This window comes from Oncorhynchus keta, chromosome 26 (assembly GCF_023373465.1).
Source record: "Oncorhynchus keta strain PuntledgeMale-10-30-2019 chromosome 26, Oket_V2, whole genome shotgun sequence".
Taxonomy (NCBI): domain Eukaryota; kingdom Metazoa; phylum Chordata; class Actinopteri; order Salmoniformes; family Salmonidae; genus Oncorhynchus; species Oncorhynchus keta.
Genome location: NC_068446.1, coordinates 13,737,620 through 13,763,058, shown reverse-complemented (window position 1 = coordinate 13,763,058; position 25,439 = coordinate 13,737,620). Strand labels below are relative to the sequence as shown.

General features: G+C 42.7%; 1 protein-coding gene across 8 annotated transcripts in view; it reads left to right on the top strand.

Annotated features, from left to right (window-relative positions):
- The window catches only part of LOC118371478 (receptor-type tyrosine-protein phosphatase F), a 430,463-nt gene that overhangs the window by 277,723 nt on the left and 127,301 nt on the right, over nt 1–25,439 (top strand). For all 8 annotated transcript variants that reach the window (XM_052480269.1, XM_052480266.1, XM_052480268.1 and 5 more), the window contains one exon: nt 3,534–3,644. In XM_052480269.1, the coding sequence (XP_052336229.1) occupies nt 3,534–3,644 (111 nt within the window). The remainder of the gene's footprint in view (nt 1–3,533; nt 3,645–25,439) is intronic.

Here is a 25,439-nt window from a genome sequence, read left to right as displayed (position 1 = left end):
ACAATACATACTGAAAATGTATGGAGTTGTATGAACAGTAGAATTCCATCACACAACTTTTGTTTTGAAGCTGCTGACTAACATTAAAGTGCACATTTTTTAAATCACCACAGTAAGGATTCATCTTCACAGAGCTGTATTCTTTCAATGCAAACAGTATCTAAGGCAGCATTTTAAAGGTGTTAGTCTAGTCTGGACTTGTATTTGTACCTGAAACTTGGCATCTTTTGGCCTGTACAAGTGCATCAACACCAGGTGTCATGTCCTGACTAGCTGTCACTTTCAGAATGTCATTTAAGTGCTTGTTTGTGAGCCTTGAACGCATTTTTGTTTTATTGATATTCATCACTGAGAAAATTTGTTCACAAAGGTAGGTTGTCCCAAACATGCACAAAATTTTAGCAGCCAGGGCTGTTAATTTGGGGTACCCTGGTAGTAGATACTGATAAAATCAGGGCAGGGTTGCCATTTGCCAGTTGCATCTCCCACAAAGTCAGCTTCAACTTAAATGCATGTATGTTGTCAGAAAACTGTGTGACAACTTTTTGCGGCCTTGCAACATTTTGTTCAGATTGTTCAAGTGTTCAGTAATATCAACCAAGAATGCAAGGTCCCGTAGCCATTCCTGAGATTGTAATTCCAACACGGTTTTCCCTTTTTCTCCATGAACTGTCCGATTTCCTCTCGTAGATCAAAGAAATGCCTCAGCACAGCGCCTCGGCTTAACCATCTCACTTCAGTGTGGTATGGCAGGCTGTGGGTAATGTTGCTGTCGCTGAGAAGTTTGTCAAACTGACGATGGTTCAGACCTCTGGACCGGATGAAATTTACAGTGCGAACAACCACCTCCATGACGTGGTCCATTTTCAGCGACTTGCAACACAATGCCTCCTGGTGCAAAATACAGTGAAATGTCCAGAAACGATCTCCTCCATTAAGGGCTTGTACTTTGTCTTTGAACTTTGTCGCGACACCTGCTTTCTTTCCGACCATGGATGGCGCGCCGTCTGTAGCCAGGCTGACAGCGGGACCAGTCCACTCCAACTCTGTCCAATGCAGCAAGGACAGAGCCGAAAATGTCCTCGGCTGTTGTGGTGTCCATCATTGGCACCAACTCAAGAAACTCTTCAGTAACAGTCAATGTCTCATCAACTCCTCGAATAAATATGGCCAGTTGGGCCACGTCTGTGATGTCAGTGCTCTCGTCAATTGCCACGGAAAATGCAATAAATGACTTGACTCTCTGTTTCAATTGACTGTCTAAATCTGCCGATAGTTCCGAAATCCTCTCTGCTATAGTATTCCTCGTCATGCTAATATTGGCAAAAGCTTGTCGCTTCTCGGGACATACAAGTTCAGCCGCCTTCATCATGCATCGTTTAACAAAGTCACCGTCGGAATACGGCTTCGATGCTAATGCTATTTCGCTAGCAATTAGGTAGCTGGCTTTTACCGCTGCTTCACTGACTTCTCGGCTCTGGATGAAAGTTGACTGCTGTTTCCTCAGACCCGCCAGCAATTCGTTAATCTTATCTCTTCTCAGTTGTCCTTGCAAGCCGTCATATTTTTCGCTGTGATGAGTCTCGTAGTGGCGTCGAATATTATATTCCTTCAATACCGAAACTTGTTGCAAACACACCAAGCACAAAGGTTTTCCGTGCATCTCTGTAAATAAATAGGACGTGGTCCATTTTTCTTTGAAAATTCTACACTCCTTATCTACTTTTCTCCGTTTGGATAACGACATTTTGGCTAATGAGGGTGTAGTGGAGAGGTAGAGACATTAACAATCTTAACAACGTCGTAAAAAGCAGCAGATGGCGCATTGATACCGTCTGCTGTTTTCAGTCTGTCTCAGTGATGCGGCTTGTCTTAAAAAAAAAAAAAATTAATTCCATGTCTTTTATGCATTTTTTTCCACTTTCAAATTATCCTGCGGGCCTGATCGAACCTCCTTGGGGGCCGGTTCCGGCCCGCGGGCCGTATGTTTGACACCCCTGCTCTAGATGATTGACGTAACAATGGTGGCTGCTGGATGAAGATATCTCTGGGCGCCCATCCATCTCACCTAACTCCAGATTCACATGGATGTCACCACACATTTTTTTTCTTCTATGTCCAAATGTTATCAGCAGCTGTGTGACAAACTCATCCCATATGATGCATTTCAGATTCCTTTTCTGAAATATATTCTCACGTTTATTTTCTATTAATATTCCGCCACTGATCTCAAACTGCATGATGTGTGTAACATCACGGTCAAGAGCATCCCTGTACATGAACACCAGACACACAGTCATGTTGTCTGTCAAAATCGATCCTGAGTCGACTGTATATGAATAATTGTTCATTGTATAAAGGAAAATGCTTTGGTAAATGGTCAAAGAAAATGATAAACCACGTGATCACTCTGAGTGAGCAGGAACAGGTAAGTGTTATGTTCCTGATCCAGTCTTCATGTGTCATCCGTTTTAGACAGGGACGGCCAAAGAGGACTGTCGACGAGAGTAGGAATAAAAGAGTCTTTCACTCCCCTAGTCTGTTTGAACTCATTTGTTTCCTCACTGTTTGAAAAATGGTCGCCGTCCCCACTGTCACTAACAGTAGAGCAGGCGATAAGAACTAATCAGTGGTGAACAAAGCAGAATTGATTAGTGATTTGTGGCTAGTTAATCTGTGAGGCTGAAGGCTGAAGCTTTGGCAGAGTGATGGGGAGATCGTTGAAGTACAGCAGAACTCTTAGGGATTCCCATCTCTCTGTACTGACATTGTCATTACTCACAGAATGGCTTAGGCCTGTATTTGACTTTAGAATTGACAAGTGAGAAGATAAAGATAAGTTTTCTTGTTTATGAGACAGCAGGTTTAGAATTCCTCACTTTTAAATTACTGTATTTTTCTTACTTGTTTTGCTTTTCTCCTCTGTCCAGTCTTACTGTAACGTCAGGCTGAGCTATAGTTCCTGTTAATTACCACTTATGGGTACTTCATGAAACTTGATATTGCATCGTTTCTGCAGTATTTAGGTCCCTAATAAGAAGTGTAATGTCCTCTTACCTGTCTATGCTTTGGTCTTTCTCAATGTTGCCAAAATGTCTGTCTGCTGGATGGGTCCGTTTTCAAAACGTCAGTTGTTCTGATATATGCTGTACGTGTATGAAAAGTCAGCTTGGTTATTTGTATTTTTGTTTTGGCAAGGTGTGTGTGTGTGTGTGTGTGTGTGTGTGTGTGTGTGTGTGTGTGTGTGTGTGTGTGTGTGTGTGTGTGTGTGTGTGTGTGTGTGTGTGTGTGTGTGTGTGTGTGTGTGTGTGAGTTTGAAGTAGTGTAAGTCTGAACACACATTTCAGTGTGCATTAACTGCATTTTCCTAAATGTCACCCTACTCCCTATATAGTGCACTACATTTGACCAGGGTGAATAGGGCTCTGGTCAAAAATAGTGCACTATGTAGGGAATAGGGTGCCATTTGATATGAAAACCATGTATCCATCTGAGTGGACTCTGAGCCTTGACAGTGTGTCCTCTCCCTTCAGGAGCTCTCCAAATAGAAAACAGCGAGGAGTCGGACCAGGGCAAGTACGAGTGTGTGGCGGTCAACAGCGCCGGGACCCGCTACTCGGCTCCAGCCAACCTATATGTGAGAGGTAAGAGCCCTCCCTGCCTGGCGAGCGGGTCAGTGCTAACAGTGGGGGCCATCCACCTGTCCATAAAGTATCTATTCTAATCTATCACTTCCATCACTGCTCTCTGGTCAAGCGCTAAAGACTAGTGTAAGCTAACCCACTCCACAGCTACACAACCAGGTCTGCTCTCTGGTCAAGTTAACCCACTCCTCTCCACAGCGAGCCTGGTCTAGCTATACAAATACTCCACATGGATCTATTCACTGTCTGGAAACTGACAAATGCCAACCAACTACTTCCTCACTGGAATAATAGAGCACCTACCCAGCCAACCAGTTAGTGAAAGGCTCAGCCTAACCTGTTGATGCCTGTTCTTGTTATGTCAATGTTTTGTCTATTCTCTGTGGGGGGTGTTTATTTTTCTGTATCTTTTCTTTTCTCCTGGGTGATTGTATACTCTGGTAAAAAGCAATGCACTATATAGGGAATAGGTTGCCATTTGGGATGCAGACTTGATGAAGTGGAGAGAGTTGTTATATGCTGGTGGTACATATGCAGTCTTGTAGACATACTGTGCATACAGGAAATAGACACCTCGTTGGTTACTGTCATCCTGAGTGTATGACATTCCCCTATCAACAGGATGATATGCAGTCTATGGCTGCGTCTCAAATGGCACTCTATCTCCTATTTAGTGCACTGCCTATTTGTTCTACTACTACAAAGCAAACAGGGCTGATGTCATATCAAACTCAACCCCCATGGTCTTTTAGAGAATAATGTTCGGCAGCAAAAATTCAATTAGCCTCTATTCCACCAGCCAAAATCAGGTTCTCAAAGGCAATTTTCCACGATTCAACTCAAGTTGGTTCCTTGTGTCCCTGTTTTATGCATACCCACAGGTTTTTACCGTGCTCATTGCAAACACATTGGAAAAGTTCACCAAGGGCAAAGAATTAAGTTATTCACAACTTTTTATGTTACTGATGTCACTTCTCCCCCTCCCCCCTCTTTGGTGCTCGAGGGTGCCAGGCGACCCATCATTACGCACACCTGTCACCATCATTACGCGCATGAGCACTTCATGGGACTCACCTGGACTCTATGACTTAATTGATTGCTTCTCCTATATCTGTCACTTCCTCAGTTTCTTCCCCATGTCTGCATTTATGTCATTTTGTTACCCCTGTCCATCGTTTTGATCCCCCTGTCCAAACACTGTTCTTCCAGATGCTGTTCTATGTTTTGTTATATAGTTGGAAGTTTACATGCACCTTAGCCAAATACATTTCAACTCAGTTTTTCACAATTCCTGGAATTTAATCCTAGTAAAAATTCCCTTCCGTTAGGATCACCACTTTATTTTAAGAATGTGAATAATAGTAGAGAGAATTATTTATTTCAGCTTTTATTTCTTTCATCACATTCCCAGAGGGTCAGAAGTTTACATACACTCAATTAGTATTTGGTAGCATTGCCTTTAAATTGTTTAACTTCGGTCAAACGTTTTGGGTAGCCTTCCCACAATAAGTGTATGTAAACTTCCGACTTCAACTGTATGTCCGTTTATCCATTAATCCTCACTCCCTGTACTTGCTTCTCGTCTCCCAGCATCTGTCCTTACTACAGAATGCATCAGGGAGTTTTTGATTTTTGTTGGGGTTGGTGACCTCACGCCCAGGTACCAGGGGTGCCTCAGCTGGCTCGTCGGGCTTCCATACCTTAGCTGGCTCGAGAGTTTTTTTTTATTTGGTTGGCTTGGCAGGCTCCCATCCCATGTCATTCCTCAGCCGGCTTGTCGGGCTCCCACGCCTCAGTCGGCTCATAAGGCTCCCATCCCACGCCATGTCTCAGCCGGCCCGTCAGACTCCCACCTCTCGGGCCGGCATGTCGAGCTAACACATCTTGGTCCAGCACGTCGGGCTCCCATGCCTCGGGCCGGCACTCCACACCTCAGGCCGGCACGCCGGGCTCCCACACCTCAGCTGGCTGGTCGGGCTCCCATCCCACGTCGAGCTAACACATCTCGGGCCGGCACGTCGGGCTCCCACGCCTCGGGCTGGCTGGTCGGGCTCCCACGCCTTGGGCTCCCAGGCCCGTCAGGCTCCCTTTATTGATTGCCTCCCCTATATCTGTCACTTCCTTAGTTTCTTCCCAGTGTTTGCATTAATGTCGTTTTGATCCCCCTGTCCATGCGCTGTTCTTGTTTTGTTATATGTCAGTTTATCCATGAAATCTTCACTCCCTGTACTTACTTCTCGTCTTCTAGCGTCTGTTCATATAACTGAGACCATTCTAATATATCTACATGGATCGTAAATTCCCATTTATCCATTTCCATAGAAAGAATATTTATTCATTAGTGTATTTTTTAGGGGGTAGATGTTGAATGTTGCAGATAGATTGTAGCTTCCATCAATGTTTTTGTCTTCATCACTTCCAATCCACATATATTGTTTTGCAAATATATTTATACATATGCACACATACATACATACATACATACATACATACATACATACATACATACATACATACATACATACATACATACATACATACATACATACATACATACATACATACATACATACATTCATACATACATACATACATACATACATACAGTAGATCTCAGTAGAGTCTGCAACACCACTAAGCAAGGGGCACCACTAAGCAAGCGGCACTATGAAGACCAAAGAACTCCCCAAACTGGTCAGGGACAAAGTTGTGGAGAAGTACAGATCAGGGTTGGGTTATAAAACATATCCGAAACATTGAACATCCTGCGGAGCACCATTAAATCCATTATAAAAAATGGAAAGAATATGGCACTACAATGAACCTGCCAAGAGAGGGCCCACCAAAACTCACGGACCATGCAAGAGGGGCATTAATCAGACAGGCAACAAAGAGACCAAAGACAACCCTGAAGGAGCTGCAAAGTTCCGCAGCGGAGATTGGAGTATCTGTCCATAGGGCCACTTTAAGTCGTACACTCCACAGAGCTGGGCTTTATGGAAGAGTGGCCAGGAAAAAGCCATTGCTTATGTCACGATCGTCTGAGTGAATGGACCAAGGCGCAGCGTACTTCAAGTTCCACATGTTTAATAAATATGCAACTCACCAAAAACAATGCAGAAGAAAACGAAACGTGACGTTCTGGGCTGCTCACAGGCAGCTACACAACAACAAGATCCCAAAAACAACAGGTGGGGAAAGGCTGCCTAAATATGATCCCCAATCAGAGACAACGATAGACAGCTGCCTCTGATTGGGAACCATACCAGGCCAACAAAGAAATAGAAAACATAGTATAGAGAATTAAAAGGATCTCTAAGGTCAGGGCGTGACAGCTTAAAGAAAAAATAAGCAAACACGTTTGGTGTTCACCAAAAGGCATGTGGGAGACTCCCCAAACATATAGAAGAAGATACCCCGGTTCAGATGAGACTATAATTGAGCTTTTCGGCCATCAAGGAAAATGTTATGTTTGGCGCAAACCCAACACCTCTCATCACCCCGAGAACACCATCATGCTGTGGCAATGTTTTTCATCGGCAGGGACTGGAAAACTGGTCAGAATTGAAGGAATGATGGATGGCTGGCACTAAATACAGGGAAATTCTTGAGGGAAACCTGTTTCAGTCTTCCAGAGATTTGAGACTGGGACGGAGGTTCAACTTCTAGCAGGACAATGATCCTAAGCATACTGCTAAAGCAACACTCAAGTGGTTTTAAGGGGAAACATTTAAATGTCTTGGAATGGCCTAGTCAAAGCCCAGACCTCAATCCAATTGAAAATCTGTGGTATGACTTAAAGATTGCTGTACACCAGCGGAAGCCATCCAACATGAAGGAGCTGGAGCAATTCTGACTTGAAGAATCGGCAAAAATCCCAGTGGCTAGATGTGCCAAGCTTATAGAGACATACCCCAAGAGACTTGCAGCTGTAATTTCTGCAAGAGGCGGCTCAACGAAGTGTGGAGGGGGGGGTGAATAGTTATGCACGCTCAAGTTTAGAGTTTTTTTGTATTATTTCTTGTTTGTTTCACAAAAAAAATATTTTATATCTTCTTCATCTTTGTGTAAATCAAATTATACCAACCCCCCATAAAAATATATTTTAATTCCAGGTTGTAAGGCAACAAAATAGGAAAAATGCCAAGTGGGGTGAATAATTTCGCAAGCCACTGTACATATAAATACATGTACATACATATATATACAGTACCAGTCAAAAGTTTGGACACAACTACTCATTCAAGGGTTTTTCTTTATTTTCACTATTTTCTCAATTGTAGAGTAATGGTGAAGCCAGCAAAACTATGAAATAACACATATGGAATCATGTAGTAACTGTAACGGCTCTCTTCTATCTCCTCCACTGACGAAGAGGTAGAACAAGGATCGGACTAAAATGCGGCGTGGTGGTAACTCATGTTCTTTAATGAAAATGAACGATACATGAAATATGCCTCATGACTAACGAGACATGGTGTGATGAAAGAAACATACAGGAACTCAAATCCTTCTGTTCACCTGATTTAGAATTCCTCACAATCAAATGTAGACCGCATTATCTACCAAGAGAATTCTCTTCAATTATAATCACAGCCGTATATATCCCCCCCCAAGCAGACACATCGATGGCTCTGAACGAACTTTATTTAACTCTTTGCAAACTGGAAACAATTTATCCGGAGGCTGCATTCATTGTAGCTGGGGATTTTAACAAGGCTAATCTGAAAACAAGACACCCTAAATTTTATCAGCATATCGATTGCGCAACCAGGGGTGGAAAAACCTTGGATCATTGTTACTCTAACTTCCGCGACGCATATAAGGCCCTGCCCCGCCCCCCTTTCGGAAAAGCTGACCACGACTCCATTTTGCTGATCCCTGCCTACAGACAGAAACTAAAACTAGAGGCTCCCACGCTGAAGTCTGTCCAACGCTGGTCCGACCAAGCTGACTCCACACTCCAAGACTGCTTCCATCACGTGGACTGGGATATGTTTCGTATTGCGTCAGATAACAACATTGACGAATACGCTGATTCGGTGTGCGAGTTCATTAGAACGTGCGTTGAAGATGTCGTTCCCATAGCAACGATTAAAACATTCCCTAACCAGAAACCGTGGATTGATGGCAGCTGTTCACGTGAAACTGAAAGCGCGAACCACTGCTTTTAATCAGGGCAAGGTGTCTGGTAACATGACCGAATACAAACAGTGCAGCTATTCCCTCCGCAAGGCTATCAAACAAGCTAAGCGTCAGTACAGAGACAAAGTAGAATCTCAATTCAACGGCTCAGACACAAGAGGCATGTGGCAGGGTCTACAGTCAATCACGGACTACAGGAAGAAATCCAGCCCAGTCACGGACCAGGATGTCTTGCTCCCAGGCAGACTAAATAACTTTTTTGCCCGCTTTGAGGACAATACAGTGCCACTGACACGGCCTGCAACGAAAACATGAGGTCTCTCCTTCACTGCAGCCGAGGTGAGTAAGACATTTAAACGTGTTAACCCTCACAAGGCTGCAGGCCCAGACGGCATCCCCAGCCGCGCCCTCAGAGCATGCGCAGACCAGCTGGCCGGTGTGTTTACGGACATATTCAATCAATCCCTATACCAGTCTGCTGTTCCCACATGCTTCAAGAGGGCCACCATTGTTCCTGTTCCCAAGAAAGCTAAGGTAACTGAGCACTCACTTCCATCATCATGAAGTGCTTTGAGAGACTAGTCAAGGACCATATCACCTCCACCCTACCTGACACCCTAGACCCACTCCAATTTGCTTACCGCCCAAATAGGTCCACAGACGATGCAATCTCAACCACACTGCACACTGCCCTAACCCATCTGGACAAGAGGAATACCTATGTGAGAATGCTGTTCATCGACTACAGCTCGGCATTCAACACCGTAGTACCCTCCAAGCTCGTCATGAAGCTCGAGACCCTGGGTCTCGACCCCGCCCTGTGCAACTGGGTACTGAACTTCCTGACGGGCCGCCCCCAGGTGGTGAGGGTAGGTAACAACATCTCCACCCCGCTGATCCTCAACACTGGGGCCCCACAAGGGTGCGTTCTGAGCCCTCTCCTGTACTCCCTGTTCACCCACGACTGCGTGGCCACGCACGCCTCCAACTCAATCATCAAGTTTGCGGACGACACAATAGTGGTAGGCTTGATTACCAACAACGACGAGACGGCCTACAAGGAGGAGGTGAGGGCCCTCTGAGTGTGGTGTCAGGAAAATAACCTCACACTCAATGTCAACAAAACTAAGGAGATGATTGTGGACTTCAGGAAACAGCAGAGGGAACACCCCCCTATCCACATCGATGGAACAGTAGTGGAGAGGGTAGCAAGTTTTAAGTTCCTCTGTATACACATCACAGACAAACTGAATTGGTCCACTCACACAGACAGCATCGTGAAGAAGGCGCAGCAGTGCCTCTTCAACCTCAGCCAGTCAAGTTCTGACCATAGTTCTTTTGTGTTTTCCTTGTTTTAGTGATGGTCAGGACGTGAGCTGGGTGGGCATTCTATGTTGTGTGTCTAGTTTGTCTGTTTCTATGTAAGGCCTCAATCAGAGGCATGTTAGTCATTGTCTCAGATTGGGTACCATATTTAGGTAGCTTGTTTTGTGTTGGGGTTTGTGTGTGGTTGTTTCCTGTCTTTGTGTTCTTTGCACCAGATAGGACTGTTTCGGGTTTTGCCACGTTTGTTGTTTTTGCAATTGTGTTCATGTTTAGTTTATCTTATTAAAAACCATGAGCTCTAACCATGCTGCATTTTGGTCCTCCTCTCCTTCGACGGAAGAAAGCCGTTACAGTGCCACCCGGGAGGCCAAAAATATTACATTATTGATCGATTGACTATGACTTTTCAGATCACCCAGTAGTGCTATTTGTTGAGTTTGCTCCAGGTAAATGTTTGCAATTCTTCAGCCATTCCTGAAGAAAACAAGCTACTTATGGACAGTACCAAAACAAATGATCTAATGATTCTGTCTCTTCACAGCTAAATCTGCAGAGCTGGGAGGTTCTATCCCCTATATACAGTGCCTTGCGAAAGTATTCGGCCCCCTTGAACTTTGCGACCTTTTGCCACATTTCAGGCTTCAAACATCTAAGATATAAAACTGTATTTTTTTGTGAAGAATCAACAACAAGTGGGACACAATCATGAAGTGGAACGACATTTATTGGATATTTCAAAAAAATTTAACAAATCAAAAACGGAAAAATAGGACGTGCAAAATTATTCAGCCCCCTTAAGTTAATACTTTGTAGCGCCACCTTTTGCTGCGATTACATTTACATTTACATTTAAGTCATTTAGCAGACGCTCTTATCCAGAGCGACTTACAAATTGATTACAGCTGTAAGTCGCTTGAGGTATGTCTCTATCAGTTTTGCACATCGAGAGACTGACATTTTTTCCCATTCCTCCTTGCAAAACAGCTCGAGTTCAGTGAGGTTGGATGGAGAGCATTTGTGAACAGCAGTTCTCAGTTCTTTCCACAGATTCTCGATTGGATTCAGGTCTGGACTTTGACTTGGCCATTCTAACACCTGGATATGTTTATTTTTGAACCATTCCATTGTAGATTTTGCTTTATGTTTTGGATCATTGTCTTGTTGGAAGACAAATCTCCGTCCCAGTCTCAGGTCTTTTGCAGACTCCATCAGGTTTTCTTCCAGAATGGTCCTGTATTTGGCTCCATCCATCTTCATATCAATTTTAACCATCTTCCCTGTCCCTGCTGAAGAAAAGCAGGCCCAAACCATGATGCTGTGCCACTACCATGTTTGACAGTGGGGATGGTGTGTTCAGGGTGATGAGCTGTGTTGCTTTTACACCAAACATAACTTTTTGCATTGTTGTCAAAAAGTTCAATTTTGGTTTCCTCTGACCAGAGCACCTTCTTCCACATGTTTGGTGTGTCTCCCAGGTGGCTTGTGGCAAACTTTAAACAACACTTTTTATGTATATCTTTAAGAAATGGCTTTCTTCTTGCCACTCTTCCATAAAGGCCAGATTTGTGCAATACACGACTGATTGTTTTCCTATGGACAGAGTCTCCCACCTCAGCTGTATATCTCTGCAGTTCATCCAGAGTGATCATGGGCCTCTTGGCTGCATCTCTGATCAGTCTTCTCCTTGTATGGACTGAATGTTTAGAGGGACGGCCAGGTCATTGGTAGATTTGCAGTGGTCTGATACTCCGTCCATTTCAATATTATCGCTTGCACAGTGCTCCTTGGGATGTTTAAAGCTTGGGAAATCTTTTTGTATCCAAATCCGGCTTTAAACTTCTTCACAACAGTATCTCGGACCTGCCTGGTGTGTTCCTTGTTCTTCATGATGCTCTCTGCGCTTTTAACGGACCTCTGAGACTATCACAGTGCAGGTGCATTTATACGGAGACTTGATTACACACAGGTGGATTGTATTTATCATCATTAGTCATTTAGGTCAACATTGGATCATTCAGAGATCCTCACTGAACTTCTGGAGAGAGTTTGCTGCACTGAAAGTAAAGGGGCTGAATAATTTTGCACGCCCAATTTTTAAGTTTTTGATTTGTTAAAAAAGTTTGAAATATCCAATAAATGTTGTTCCAATTCATGATTGTGTCCCACTTGTTGTTGATTCTTCACAAAAAAATACAGTTTTATATCTTTATGTTTGAAGCCTGAAATGCGGCAAAAGGTCGCAAAGTTCAAGGGGGCCGAATACTTTCGCAAGGCACTGTATATAACATTCTATTGGTTGTAAGAATTTTGTATACTGTATACATTTTGAATCCGGCGTCATTTTGCATATTAGTTCATAAACCATGTGCCATGGAATCGGTACGTTGAAAATCCCAACTATTTTGCAATATATATGGCACAGCTGTCAATTTTTTGGTCCTTAAATGAAACGGGTATACTTTTTTATTCATCATAATTTTCTTTAACCAATGTTGGTCTTCAATGCATGGCCGACAGACAAGTTCCCTACTTTTTCCCCTTCCCCTTTCCTCTTAGTGTCATAATCAAGTCTTAATTTCTGTCATCACATCAATTACTTTGATCTTCAAATGATATGTTAACTTGCTTCCGGTAGGATAATATGATTTTCTTTCAGAGGTATAATTCTAAAGTTAATTTCAAATTCCCTCCAGCTAACTTCTTTAGATAATTTCAGCATCAAAGGCTTTTAATACATTATTCAGGTATCTGACAGACCTGTACCAGAGTATAAAAGCAATGTCCTAACCTGCACGGTTGTTACTAGTTACCACAGCCACATAGTCAGAATTGTCTACATTGTAAAAATTCATGAAATAAAAAAATGTGCCTTTTGGTCTTAATTTCAGGTTAGGATTAGGCATAAATTGAGAAGTATGGTTAAGGTTAGGGTTGGGGTTAGGGTTAGGTTTTCAATCAGATTTTAAGAAAATAAAATTGCAGAAATGCCATAATTATTACTTTGCGGTAACTAGTGATAACCAACCTGCACTGCAGTGCATTCCTTCTGGGTAAATTGTCCCATGGTTGACCTCTGACCTACAGAGAGGAAACATCCTCTGGAGGTGTAAACCTGGTAACTGCCTCTGTCAGCCCAGGTCGTAAATTCTCCCAGATTAATACATACATGACCCATTCAGTGATAAAAAGGAATGTGAGGGAAAACTCTTAGAAAAGATACATCTGTCATTCTCCTTGGTGCTGGGCTCTCCTTCGATCTTAGTTGCATCCCAAATGGCACCATATTCCCTACACCCTATTCTCTATGTAGTGCACTACTTTTGACCAAAGCCCTGGTTAAAAGGTGTGCACTGTATAGGGAATGGGGTGTCATTTGGGACACAGACCTTAACTCGGACCAAGTGACAGAGGGAGTGCTGTCGCAGGGAATACAGATTTAGAATTGGTCCGGTTGATGAATGGCATTTAATATATATATGTATAAGTGTTCTGTAATCAGACTGCACCTGCCCAGTGACAGAGTAAGACATGGTGTACTTGTTTGCTTGTGTGTGGACTGTAAAGTGTTTGTGAGTGTTTGTGTGTGTGCGCACATGCGCATGTGACCATCCTGCAGTATGTGTGTAGGTGTATACATATGTGTTAAAATCCTGCAGTATTTCTCACCACCCATGCCTGCATCAATTTCTCACAGATAGAGTAGATTACATCTCACTCCCGGAGAGGAATTGCCTTTGAGAACTGAAAGAGTCTTTTCGAGTGTTTTTTACACTGTGAAATATTATTTTTGATTATTTTCCACTGCCAACCCTCAGTCCATAATGCGTTGCCATGGAGTTTAACTATACTGTTGAACATCATTTGAAAAAGAAAAACCCTTCATGCACTGTGCTGAAACATCACTCTACTAAACCTACAACTGAAGTCATCAAGGTCAAGACTACCAGCTTCTTTCCTATGTGTTTTCTTACAAATGTATGTTTCTGTATAATGTAACACTGGGTTGTTCTGTCTCTGTACAACGTGTTCTTGTCTGAATGGGTCTAACCTCTATCTCTCCAGGTATTACACCACTCTACCAGGGGTGTAATTTCCTTAGCAAACGATGGTGCCTGAAAGCGCTCTCTCTGCTGCTAGAGAGAGAGGGAGAGAGAGTGAGAGAGAATTCTTCTCTCTCTTCTTTTGCTATATTTGTACTTCTTCCTTTTCTCTTGTCTGTCTCTCTCAGCTTTTGCTTTCTGATTATCACTCTGTGTGTGGCGTATCCTTGGCACTGACTCCATGTCCATTGCTGTGTTATGTCATATACACAGACTGTATATGGGAGTGTCCATTACACAAATGCTTATCCTGCTATAAAAAAAAAGAATTATACCATTGTCTGTGTGCTTTCCCATGTTTTTCCCAAGTGTCACCCAAGGTTTCATGTGTCTTGGGGTTTTCTGAGTTTCTCTGAAACTTGTGTACGTATGTGTGTCTGCTTTTATTTGTCTTTGTGTAGTGTGTGTGTGGGTGCGCTCGTGTGTACGCGGGTGTGTGCGCATGCAGAGATCAAGATTAGAAACAAGCTTTAATACAAAGGAACCACATCTAGAATGCATAGACTCTTTAGATGCACTATACTCCGCTCATGTAGGTATAGGACTGTGCCCATGGGACATAATGTATAGGACATCATGAATGCCACAATCACTCATACTGGTTAAAGACTTCACCACCGTGACCCATTTGATAAATTCTGTCAGCACACAACAGTGGTGTGAGGCCATTGCCTCAACATTGAGTGAGTGATGCACAGAGCTCTCTCTGTTATCGGTGTACAACTCCGTGGTCAGGCCATTTTGTGTGCGAGTCAATAACTCTGAGTGTATGACTAGTCCAGAGCTAGTGACGGCCATGTTTGATGTTTGTATTCACATCCAGCCTCTCTGTCTCTGCTATCCTCAGTGGCTCTGCTAAGAAGGTGTCAATGGACAGAATAAATGTGGCTGCCTTAGCTAACAGCAGAACAGTATCTGCTTTGTGTGCATAATGAAGTCCGCTTGTCAGCCAGGGAGACTGTCTGCGAACCAAATGGCACCCTATTCCTTTTCTAGTGCACTACTTTTGACCAGGGCCCATAGGGGTGCGATATATAGGAAATAGGGTGCCATTTGGGACGCAGTTTCGCTGACTGTCTAATGGCATCTTAATACACAGGCAGCAGCCGATGGGTCTGAAGGGAAGGGCTTAGAGAACATGAGAGTAGTCAGGAACAGAGAGGAGTACGTGTGTGTGTGGGGGGGCTAGGAGGAGTGTGTGCGTGTGTTTATATTTATGTCTGTACTTGATGAGATGTTGCTATGTGTGTGTTTTTGGAGTGTGGCTATCAGTGCACTGGCCTTTGTCTCCATAGTGTTTTCCTCACTCTCTATTATGGATAAGTGGAAAATGTTCCTGTTTTACTCTCTCTGTTTTTCCTTGTCTTCTTCCTCCTCTTCCTTTTTCTCTCTTGTTGGTTTTTCTCTTTTCTCTTTATTCCCCCCATCATCATCGCACTTCGCCATCCATAAAACAATCCAAACCTCACCAAATCCTCTCAGATCAACGAGAAGGTTGGTTTTTTTCACTCTTTACCTTCCTGCTCCTCCTTTGATACCCCACGGTATGCCAAGGCCCGGTGGGCTGGAGCCTGGCAGCGCCCCCAGCTTCACGCTGGGTGCCACGGGCCCGTCCCGGCCTGATGGGCCTCCCAGGAACCTTCCTGCCTCTACCAACCTGAACCTCCACTGTGCATCTCCTACCCTATCTCTACTGCTACCCTCTCTACTACTGCTATGCTGCTTGCCTCCACCCTAAACCCTCCACCATCTACATTGTTATAGGTCTCTGAATATCTCTGGCATGGATGGGTCTTCCCTGTCAGCTTCAGTCTGTTATGTATCTTCCTTGCCCACTTCCTTGGGTGATCCTCACATCACCTAGGGCGTGTCTATTCCATCCCATCATCCTCTATGTTCACACTGTGTCCGTCCAACCATGGCTGTGTCCAATTGGCACCTTATTCCTTATAAAAACGCAATACTTTTGGTCAGCGCCTCAAGTGCTCTGGTCAAAAGTGTGGCACTATATAGGGACAAGGGTGTCATTTCACTGTGAGCCTGAGCCCTCGCATCTGTGTTGCCACGTGGACTCGTCATGGTCCCAGTCTAGCTGACTGCACAACTCTCATTTTACCTTACCTTGACTCGATTCTCACACAGTATATCAACATCAGTTGGTAGCATAGCTCTCGACCATACAGTCTTAGAGAATTAGAGAAAACAGAGGTTTTCAATTAATTATTCATGAAGAGTAGTTGGATGTATGTATCTTTGGCATCTTGGGAGTAACAATAAGCTACCATTAGAAATAATTGCTGCCTTGGTTATATCCATGGTTTATGAAAATGAGAAGCGTATGGGCTCTCACTGAGATTTCTCTGATGCAATGCATTATCATTGGTCTTCTGCAACAGTGGTTTCTCATTGTCTTTTAGGTATTTTACGTCTGGGTTCAGGGAACAGATGTTGCATGACGCTTAAGAGATCAGTACTATTTACATACAAGTTCAAATTTCAGTAAGTGCCTTTTTCCCACCACCCTGGAACGATTTTCCTATTTAGTAGAAGATGTTGTGTTATCCTGGTTAACAGTGAAAAGCCTTTTGAGTTTTCAATATTTAATCAGGCTAAAGCAGCTTTGATTGTTTATTTTGGATTCAACATTCAGTGCAGTATTCCAGATTTAGTTCATAGAACAATGTGAGCAGAGAACAGAGAGGGAGAGACTGCGGAGAAGATGAGAATAAAGCAAACAAATCTGTTTAAAGACCCAGTGTGTTTTTCAGTAGTTTTTTTCCAGTTCATCTTTTCAAGCGTAACCCCAAACAACAGGGGTCAATTATGAGACAAAGGAGTCTAAAATGTCATAATTTGAAAAACTTTTTTTTTCGTCCTTCACAAGTGTAGGACTTTGTCAAGCAAACAATTTACCATGTTTTCTCTGTTTTTAATGGAGGAATGAAATACAATATTTATTTTACTAGTGGTGCATCGCTGAACGTTTTGATTCAATAGTGCACTTTGTGATAAAAACACAAAATTTGGCACAGAGGTACAGTACTCGTCAAAGGTTTGGAAAAACTTACTCATTCAAGAGTTTTTCTTTATTTTTACTATTTTCTTCATTGTAGAATAATAGTGAAGACATCAAAACTAGGAAATAATACATATGGGATCATGTAGTAACCAAAAAAGTGTTAAACAAATCAAAATATATTTAGATTTTAGATTCTTTAAATTAGTGTCATGAACCGGCTCAAAGTTCGTAACAAAAAGGGAGACAACGTGGAGATAAGGAATAACAAAATATATTTATTAACTAAAGTAAACTAAATATAATTAACAACGGTGTGTGTAGTCAGTAGTCAGTAGTGTAAGTGAGTGGTTGAGTGCATGAATGTGATAATGAGGGATGTTGAAAGGTGCCAACGCAAACAACCAAAAACAGCCAAAAAAATGCCACAACCAAAATCTGTGTCTGCATGGAGAGAGTCTCCCCAATGAATGGGGAAGAGGTATATTCATCCTGGGTCACACCCGAGCCCAGGTGTGTCCCATTTCACTAATGACCCTCCCGGCTCCTCCCACTGACATCCTGACATCCTATTAAGGAAAACAAGAGCAAAGAGACAGAATATGGCAGACAGAGTGGGAGATCACAGTAGTCACCCTTTGCCTTGAGGACAGCGTTGCAACCTCTTTGCATTCTCTCAACCAGCTTCACCTGGAATGCTTTTCCAACAGTCTTGAAGGAGTTCCCACATTTGCTGAGCACTTGTTGGCTGCTTTTCTCATCCCAAACCATCTCAATTGGGTTGAGGTTGAGTGATTGGGGAGGCCATGTAATCTGTTGCAGCACTCCATCACTCTCCTTCTTGTTCAAATAGCCATTACACAGCCTGGAGATGTGTTGGGTCATTGTCCTATTGAAAAACAATTGATAGTCCTACTATGCGCAAACCAGATGGGATGGCATATCGCTGCAGAATGCTGTGTTAGCCATGCCGGTCTAGTGTGCCTTGATTTCGAAAAGAATCAGAGACAATGTTACCAGCAAAGCACCCCCACACCATCATCACACCTTCTCCTCCATACTTCATGGTGGGAACCACACATGCAGTTCACCTACTCTGCATCTCACAAAGACTTGGCGGTTGGAACCATAAATCTCAAATTTGGACTCTGCAGACCAAAGGAGATATTTCCACCGCTTGTGTTTCTTTGCCCAAGCAAGTCTCTTCTTATTTTTGGTGTCCTTTAGTAGTGGTTTCTTTGCAGCAATTCAACCATGAAGGCCTGATTCACGCAGTCCCCTCTGAACAGTTGAGATGTCTGATACTTGAACTCTGTGAAGAATTTATTTGGGCTGCAATCTGAGGTGCAATTAACTCAACTGAATTTATCCTCTGGAGCAGAGGTAACTCTGGGTCTTCCTTTCATGTGGCGGTCCTCATGAGAGCCAGTTTCATTATAGCGCTTGATGATTTTTTTCGACTACACTTCAAAAAACGTTCAAAGTTCTTGAACTTTTCCATATTGACTGACCTTCTTGTCTTAAACCTCCTGTTGTGTTTTAATTGTGGAAGTTATTTCTTTCTTAATACGTTTAAGCCAATCAGTTGTGTTGTGACATGGTAGGGGTGGTATACAGAAATAGCCCGATTTGGTAAAAGACCAAGTCCATATTATGGCAAGAACAGCTCAAATTAGCAAAGAGAAATGACAGTCACTCATTACTTTAAGAAATGAAGGTCAGTCAATCAGGAACATTTCAAGAACTCAGTGTAGTCGCAAAAACCATCAAGCGCTATGATGAAACTGGCTCTCATGAGGACCACCACAGGAAAGGAAAACCCCTGAGTTACCTCTGTTCCAGAGGATAAGTTTACTAGAGTTTACTGCAACTCAGATTGCACCCCAAATAAATGCTAATTAATTCTGTGTTCCCTGTCCAAAATGACCGCCTCATTATAACTGATTATGAATCCATAATAATCCATATATCATCACCTAATGTTGTGTTAGATCTTTTTATGAACATTACAAGTTTTGAACTTCTATTTGCTATTTATGGCCTGTAGGCCTCATTAACCTGAGCTCATAAAAGTCTTTTGAGTTAAAAAAAAAAAAAAGCATAATGTTTGGATTATTTTGACTAACAAATACTCAGATGAAACATATTGTGTTATTTATCACAGACTACTTTGTGTCAAAGTTTAACAAGGACTCTCTCCTCCTCACCAGTGTCATGATCAAAGATATGATCAAGAGCCTCACATACAATATTTAATTTGGTCAAACACCCAAAATGTAATGAAAATGTAATGAAAATCATCCAAATGTATTTTGTGTGTTCAGGTGCCCTGTGTGGACAAAGTCATGGAACCTTATGACAATTATATTAAATGAACTACATTTTTCAGAGACAAAACAGTCCAATTTGACCGGAACACAGCAGGAAGGTTAAAGTAATGATGGACTGTCATTTATCTGTGCTTATTTGAGCTGTTCTTGCCATAGTATGGACTTTTACCAAAATGGACTATCTTCTGTACCTTGTCACAACACAACTGATTGGCTCAAACGCATTAAGAAGCAAATAAATTCCTGTTCATTGAAATGCATTCCAGGTGACTACCTCATTATGCCAAGAGTGTGCAAAGCTGTCATCTAGGCAAATGGTGGCTACTTTGAAGAATCTCAAATGTAAAGTATATTTAGATTTTTTTTTACTACATGATTCCATATGAGTTATTTCATAGTTTTGATGTCTCCACTATTATTCTACAATGTAGAAAATAGTCAAAAATAAAGAAAATCCCTTGAACGAGTAGGTGTGTCCAAACTTTTGAATGGTATTGTAGATATGGAGCCACCCCAGATTTGGCCCCTGGGGGGTGTGGCAGTGGCAGTGTTCTACCTGTCACTGCTACCTGTCACTACCTGTCTACCTGGAATTTCAAACATTGACTTGTGTAACAAAAGGTTTATTAAAGTGGTACTTTGCAATCATTACCAATTTGATTTTAAGCAAAAATATGTTGGCGCCACTAGGGTTAAATTGCTGAGCTGAGAAGGTGTCTCTCTGTGGGAGAGATGGATAAAAACCGTCTCAGCTACCCAAACTTCCAGCCAACTCACACATCAGCAAAGCACTTTCTAAAATGGAGGTCTGTGCCCTCTGACAATTTACCTCCCATTAATCCCAGACAGTCTCATGTCTTTTCTCGAATAAAAAAAAGGACTACTTTTAAGATAGTTAACTGATTCCTTTCCTCTCTGTGAGAAATGTGAGAAATATTAACTTACATTGCCTTCGGAAAGTATTCACACCCCTTTACTGTTTTCACATTCTGTTGTGTGACAGCCTGAATATAACATGGATTATATTGAGATTTCGAGTCACTGACCTAAGAATAATACCCAATAATGTCCAAAGTGAACATTTTTTGTTTTTAGAGTCAAAAAGTATTCAGCCCATTTGTCATGGCAAGCCTAAATAAGTTCAGGAGGGAAAATGTTGCAGTCGTTTTTGTATCAATATCAAAACATTTCTTCGTAACAATTAAGTACCTTAATATAATAGATTTCCATTAAAATGGGCAACAAAAACAAGTATTTTGCTAGGACTGTCTGGGAGTCATCTGAGTGGTGAGGGGAAAACTGAAAACTAGCTGTTATTGGCAGAGAGGCTTGGAACACTCTTTGTTATCGGTCTATTAACCAATATACCTCACGGAGATGTCACCATGGAAAGTCGAAACTCCCGCCCATGCAAACCTGCTGATTAGAAGGTCCTGCTGGTATTTTCAACCAGCAACTATCAGGAAATGTTTTCGCACTTTTACAGTGTTAGTTTCATCAGCCATGTTACAATATGGTAAAAAAAACACAGGCAAAATAGAATTCTGACAGCACTGGGTCTTTAGCAAATCACATGATAATATGCATGGTCTCAGTCTAACTATAATAGTGGTTAACTTGATTTCCGAATGACTACCCAATCTCTGTACCCCACACATACAATTATCTGTAAGGTCCCTTAGTCGAATACTGAATTTCAAGCACAGATTCTATCACAAAGATCAGGGAGATTTTCCACAGCCTCATCATGATCATAGCTGCTCTGTAGCTAGCTAGTAATTGGCTTGATGCTTTGCTTGCCTTGTGCCTGGGCTGCTGCATGCCTTGCTTGACAATATTTGTGTGCCTAAAATCTGTGTGCAACCACGATTGTGCTTCCACCCCTACCCCCCTCAGCTCCAAAGCCTTTTATTTTTCCAATCCCAAATCCTTCCTTCCTTCCCTCTTTCTCTTCCCCCTCTTTCTCTGTGGCATGCCAATGAAGATAAGTGCGTGTCTGCATTATAACTGCCAGCTTCTCATGTTGCTACTGCTGATACTACTTCCTCTGATACTAAAACTGTTCACTTGAAACCAGTGACTATACCCCACAGTGTCACTCGCTTCTACGACGATGACGAGTTCTCCTCCTCCACCACTTCCTGGTGACCTTTAACCTTTAACATTTGTCCTCCATAGCCAATAATAACTCAGATAACCCCTTGTTATAACCTCACTCAGTCAGCCAATCAACAACAACCATCATGTCACGCTGTGACCATTTTCCATATCCATGGGTAACCTCCAACCTCCTTATCCTTCTAATAATGTACACGGTGACTAACGTTGGTTTGTTATGATTCCTCCTGCCCTGCATTGCGCTGTCCAGCATGTCACGTTGACAGCTCTCAGACTCCAATCTAACACATTGGTTAATTTCCTCTGAAAAGCTCAGAGTTGGTAGACCATTGGCCTCAATTTCATTACAGAGGAACAGATATATAAATCTCAAAATCTCAGCATTTACTTGACTTGAATGAATCACACGCAGACTTTCTGCATACAGAGATGGTACACATGGCACACATACAGTATGCATACAATACACACAAAAATACATGCAAAAGAAATGCAAAATCTAAGTGTCTACTTAGGTAAGGTAAGGTGAATACTGCAGTAGAGAAAGATTGCAAATCTTAGGCTAAATAAAATGTTGATTTTGTTAGATAACACCCAACTGTGGTTCATTATGGGTATCTGGAAGTCCCTCAGTTCTTGTTGCCCTCCTGTAGACTACAGTACTGCAGGAGGGTTGGGGGGGGTGAAAGGATGGAGGAAGAGAGAGAGAAGGGAGAAGAGGGCAGCAACCTCACCTCACACCCCATACACCATTCAAGTCACTTAAAAACTGAGATGTTTGTATTAGAAGAGGAAGAAAAAACTATTTTGGTGCCATGCTAGCTTCAAAACCAGCTTGGAGATATTTACAGTATTTAGATGTAACTGCTGGTCAGCCAGGCAGGGCCGGTGGGCCCTAGAATACTGTAAGTACTACATTACTATGCCTGCATCATTTTGCTGTGGTAAAGAAATAAGCAGGTGATTTCTTAGTCATGATGATAAACACAGTATTTTAAGAGTTGTGATGTGAATAATGTTGCCTCTATTTTATCTTCAAGCACAAAACAGGGGTCTGCTAGAGTTCTCCCCTTGCATCCCAAATGAAATCCTGTTCCATCCCAAATGGCACCCTATTCCCTACATGGTGTATTACTTTTCACCAGAACCCATAGGGTTCCATTTGGGACGCAACCTCTTTCTCAGCGAGCGGCTCTTTGTTGGGCTGCAACCTTGCATTTTTCCTGAGCAAAGAGAGGAAATTGGGAACGTTTAGTTATCTTACTGTTGATTAAGAGTCTCAGCGCTGTCTGAAAGGGGATCGTTTTGCGGGTAGCTTAATGTGAGATCCTGCAGACCATCTGTGTGTGTGTTGGGAGATCAATTGGGAATTGAAACGTCAAGGCCTGGTTTTTGCTGCTTTGCTGTGCCTCACCTGCACAACGATTTGCAACCTCCGCTTACAACCTCCGCTCTGTGAGGTAATAGTCACAGAAATAGAGTCATATAGTATGAGATTGGCAGTAGTGGTACCCTGATATATCTAAAAGTTTGGCAACTCCGACTTTCTTAGTTTTTGACCTGAGATCACCCTAAACTGGAATCACGGAATGGCAAATAACTGTGGCCTATAGGCCTATACCCAGCCTCAAACAGCCAGCCCCCTCCCCTCGTCTCACCACTCTCGCTCTCTCTCTCGCCCTCCCTCTCTCTCTCTGTCTCTTACCCTCCTCTCCTCCTTCCCCCCCTCTGTTTTCCCCCTGTTGTCCATGTCACGTGCTCAGGCGATGTCTGTCTCCGTGGCAACCCATGTTAATGCCAGCCATCTGTATCACAGAGCGTGCAGGTAGCCTAGCGGTTAAGAGCGTTGGGCCAGTAACCCAAAGGTTGCTGGTTTGATTCCCCGAGCTGGCTAGGTGAAAACTCTCTGTGCCCTTGAGCAAGGGAGGTAACCATAATTGCTCTGTATAAGAGTGTCTGCTAAAATGTAAATGATGGTTCTCTCTTTCCCTCCGGTCCCAGCTGACAGACAATGCAGCCCTTGTCTTTGCAGCGACGACAGCCAACATGACTATCTATCACCTCTCCTCACTGACTGACTGAGCCCATGCAAATACACATTCATTTATCACAGTGATTCCTCACTTGGTTGGAGCTAATTAACTTACTGCTGTGCTTGAGTGAGCCAAATGAAGACATTATGTGCGCATACATCCTCTTTCAGTTTATTTGTTCAAAGTAGTACCGCTCTCAAATTATACAACATTAGCTATACCCTGCTGTGTTTCCGACCTATTTGTCGGAGGTCTACAACAGCTCAATATATCTCACGTCTCAACGTTTCCACATAATTTCAATGAAATGACATTGAACTAACGTGGAATAGACGTTGAACTGACTGACGTCTCTGCCCAGCAAAAATTATACATTGGAGATGGCGACTAGTAATGTTTTTGGTTGCTTGTACATTTCTATTTATACTTTTTTGGAAATACATACCAGCCATAACGGGAGTAAGTGAAGATAGTTGCTCAGTGAAAAGTATCGAACGTACTTTGACATTATAACGCTTGCATAGCTGTCTAATGGGAGTTTGAATCTGAGCTTCCTGGGCGTTAGAGAGGAGACATGTCACAGTCATTGGCAACATCTCTAATGCACAGATACTGCGGCAGGTTTCCACTAGCTTCCACAGCCACAAAGTCAAGTTAATTTAAGGTTTAGCGTAGGGCATACGGTTAGCAGTGTGATTAAGGTTAGGGTGAATGTTAGAATTAGGTTTAAAATCAGATTTTTGGCAGGGTTTATGACTTTATGGCTGTGTTAACTAGTGACAACCCTCTCCCACCTCAATTTAGAGCCACGCCTCAAAGTTGTGTTTCGCTCAGAATTTGAATAGATTAGCATGTCACTCAGTAAATCCACACAACCTAAATTCCAAAAAGTGCCACTGTTACCAGGCTTTATGTGAAATGTGAGCCTGGGGACAAGGTCAGATCTGTCATAAACCTCTGTGTCTCTCCCTGTTTGACTCACACAGCATGTAGATCTCCCCTCCCCTTTCTATTTAGTTAGACTAAGAAGAAACATGGTGAAAACCCCGTAAGACACAATCTACGCCCCTCACGGCCAGAATATTCAGACTCTAAACTTAAATTATACCACAGTGAAACACATTTTGTGACCATTCTCAGCCTTCCTAGTCAAGGGGTGTGTGTGAGCACTTTTGCTGCCATGCCGTTGAGCTATGTATATTTAATGCATGCAAAGTGAGTAGCATTGCAACATTAATTCAGACATAATGAGCAGTACTTCTCAGCACTTAAGGGGACTTCTAATGGTGTATGGTAGATAACAAGGGAGAAGAAACCTCTTCTATTCACTCACACTTAGAGACAAAACGAGTGTTAGATAGCTAGCTTACTCTGAGTATGGTAGGGAAGCTATAGACTTAACAGCAGTAATAAGCTCCAGGTGTGTCTTAATCCACATACCAAAGAAGGAAATCCAAAGGCACTCGTGAGAAATCCAGCCTTATAGGCCACCGTAGGCATTTTTTTGCAAATTTAACATGAAAGGGGAGGAAAGTCCTATTTCACTGTTGAGTAATAGATATATCACATGTGGTCCCACCCTAACTAACTATAGCAGAGTTGCCATAGGCCTCTATTGTCCCAGAGAACAGTGGTATACCCTGCAGCAACAGCCAGGCCTGACCATTGAGGTATTGAGCTATCCCAGCCAACCATGCAGTGTCTCCCATCAAACCTCCACTTCTTCT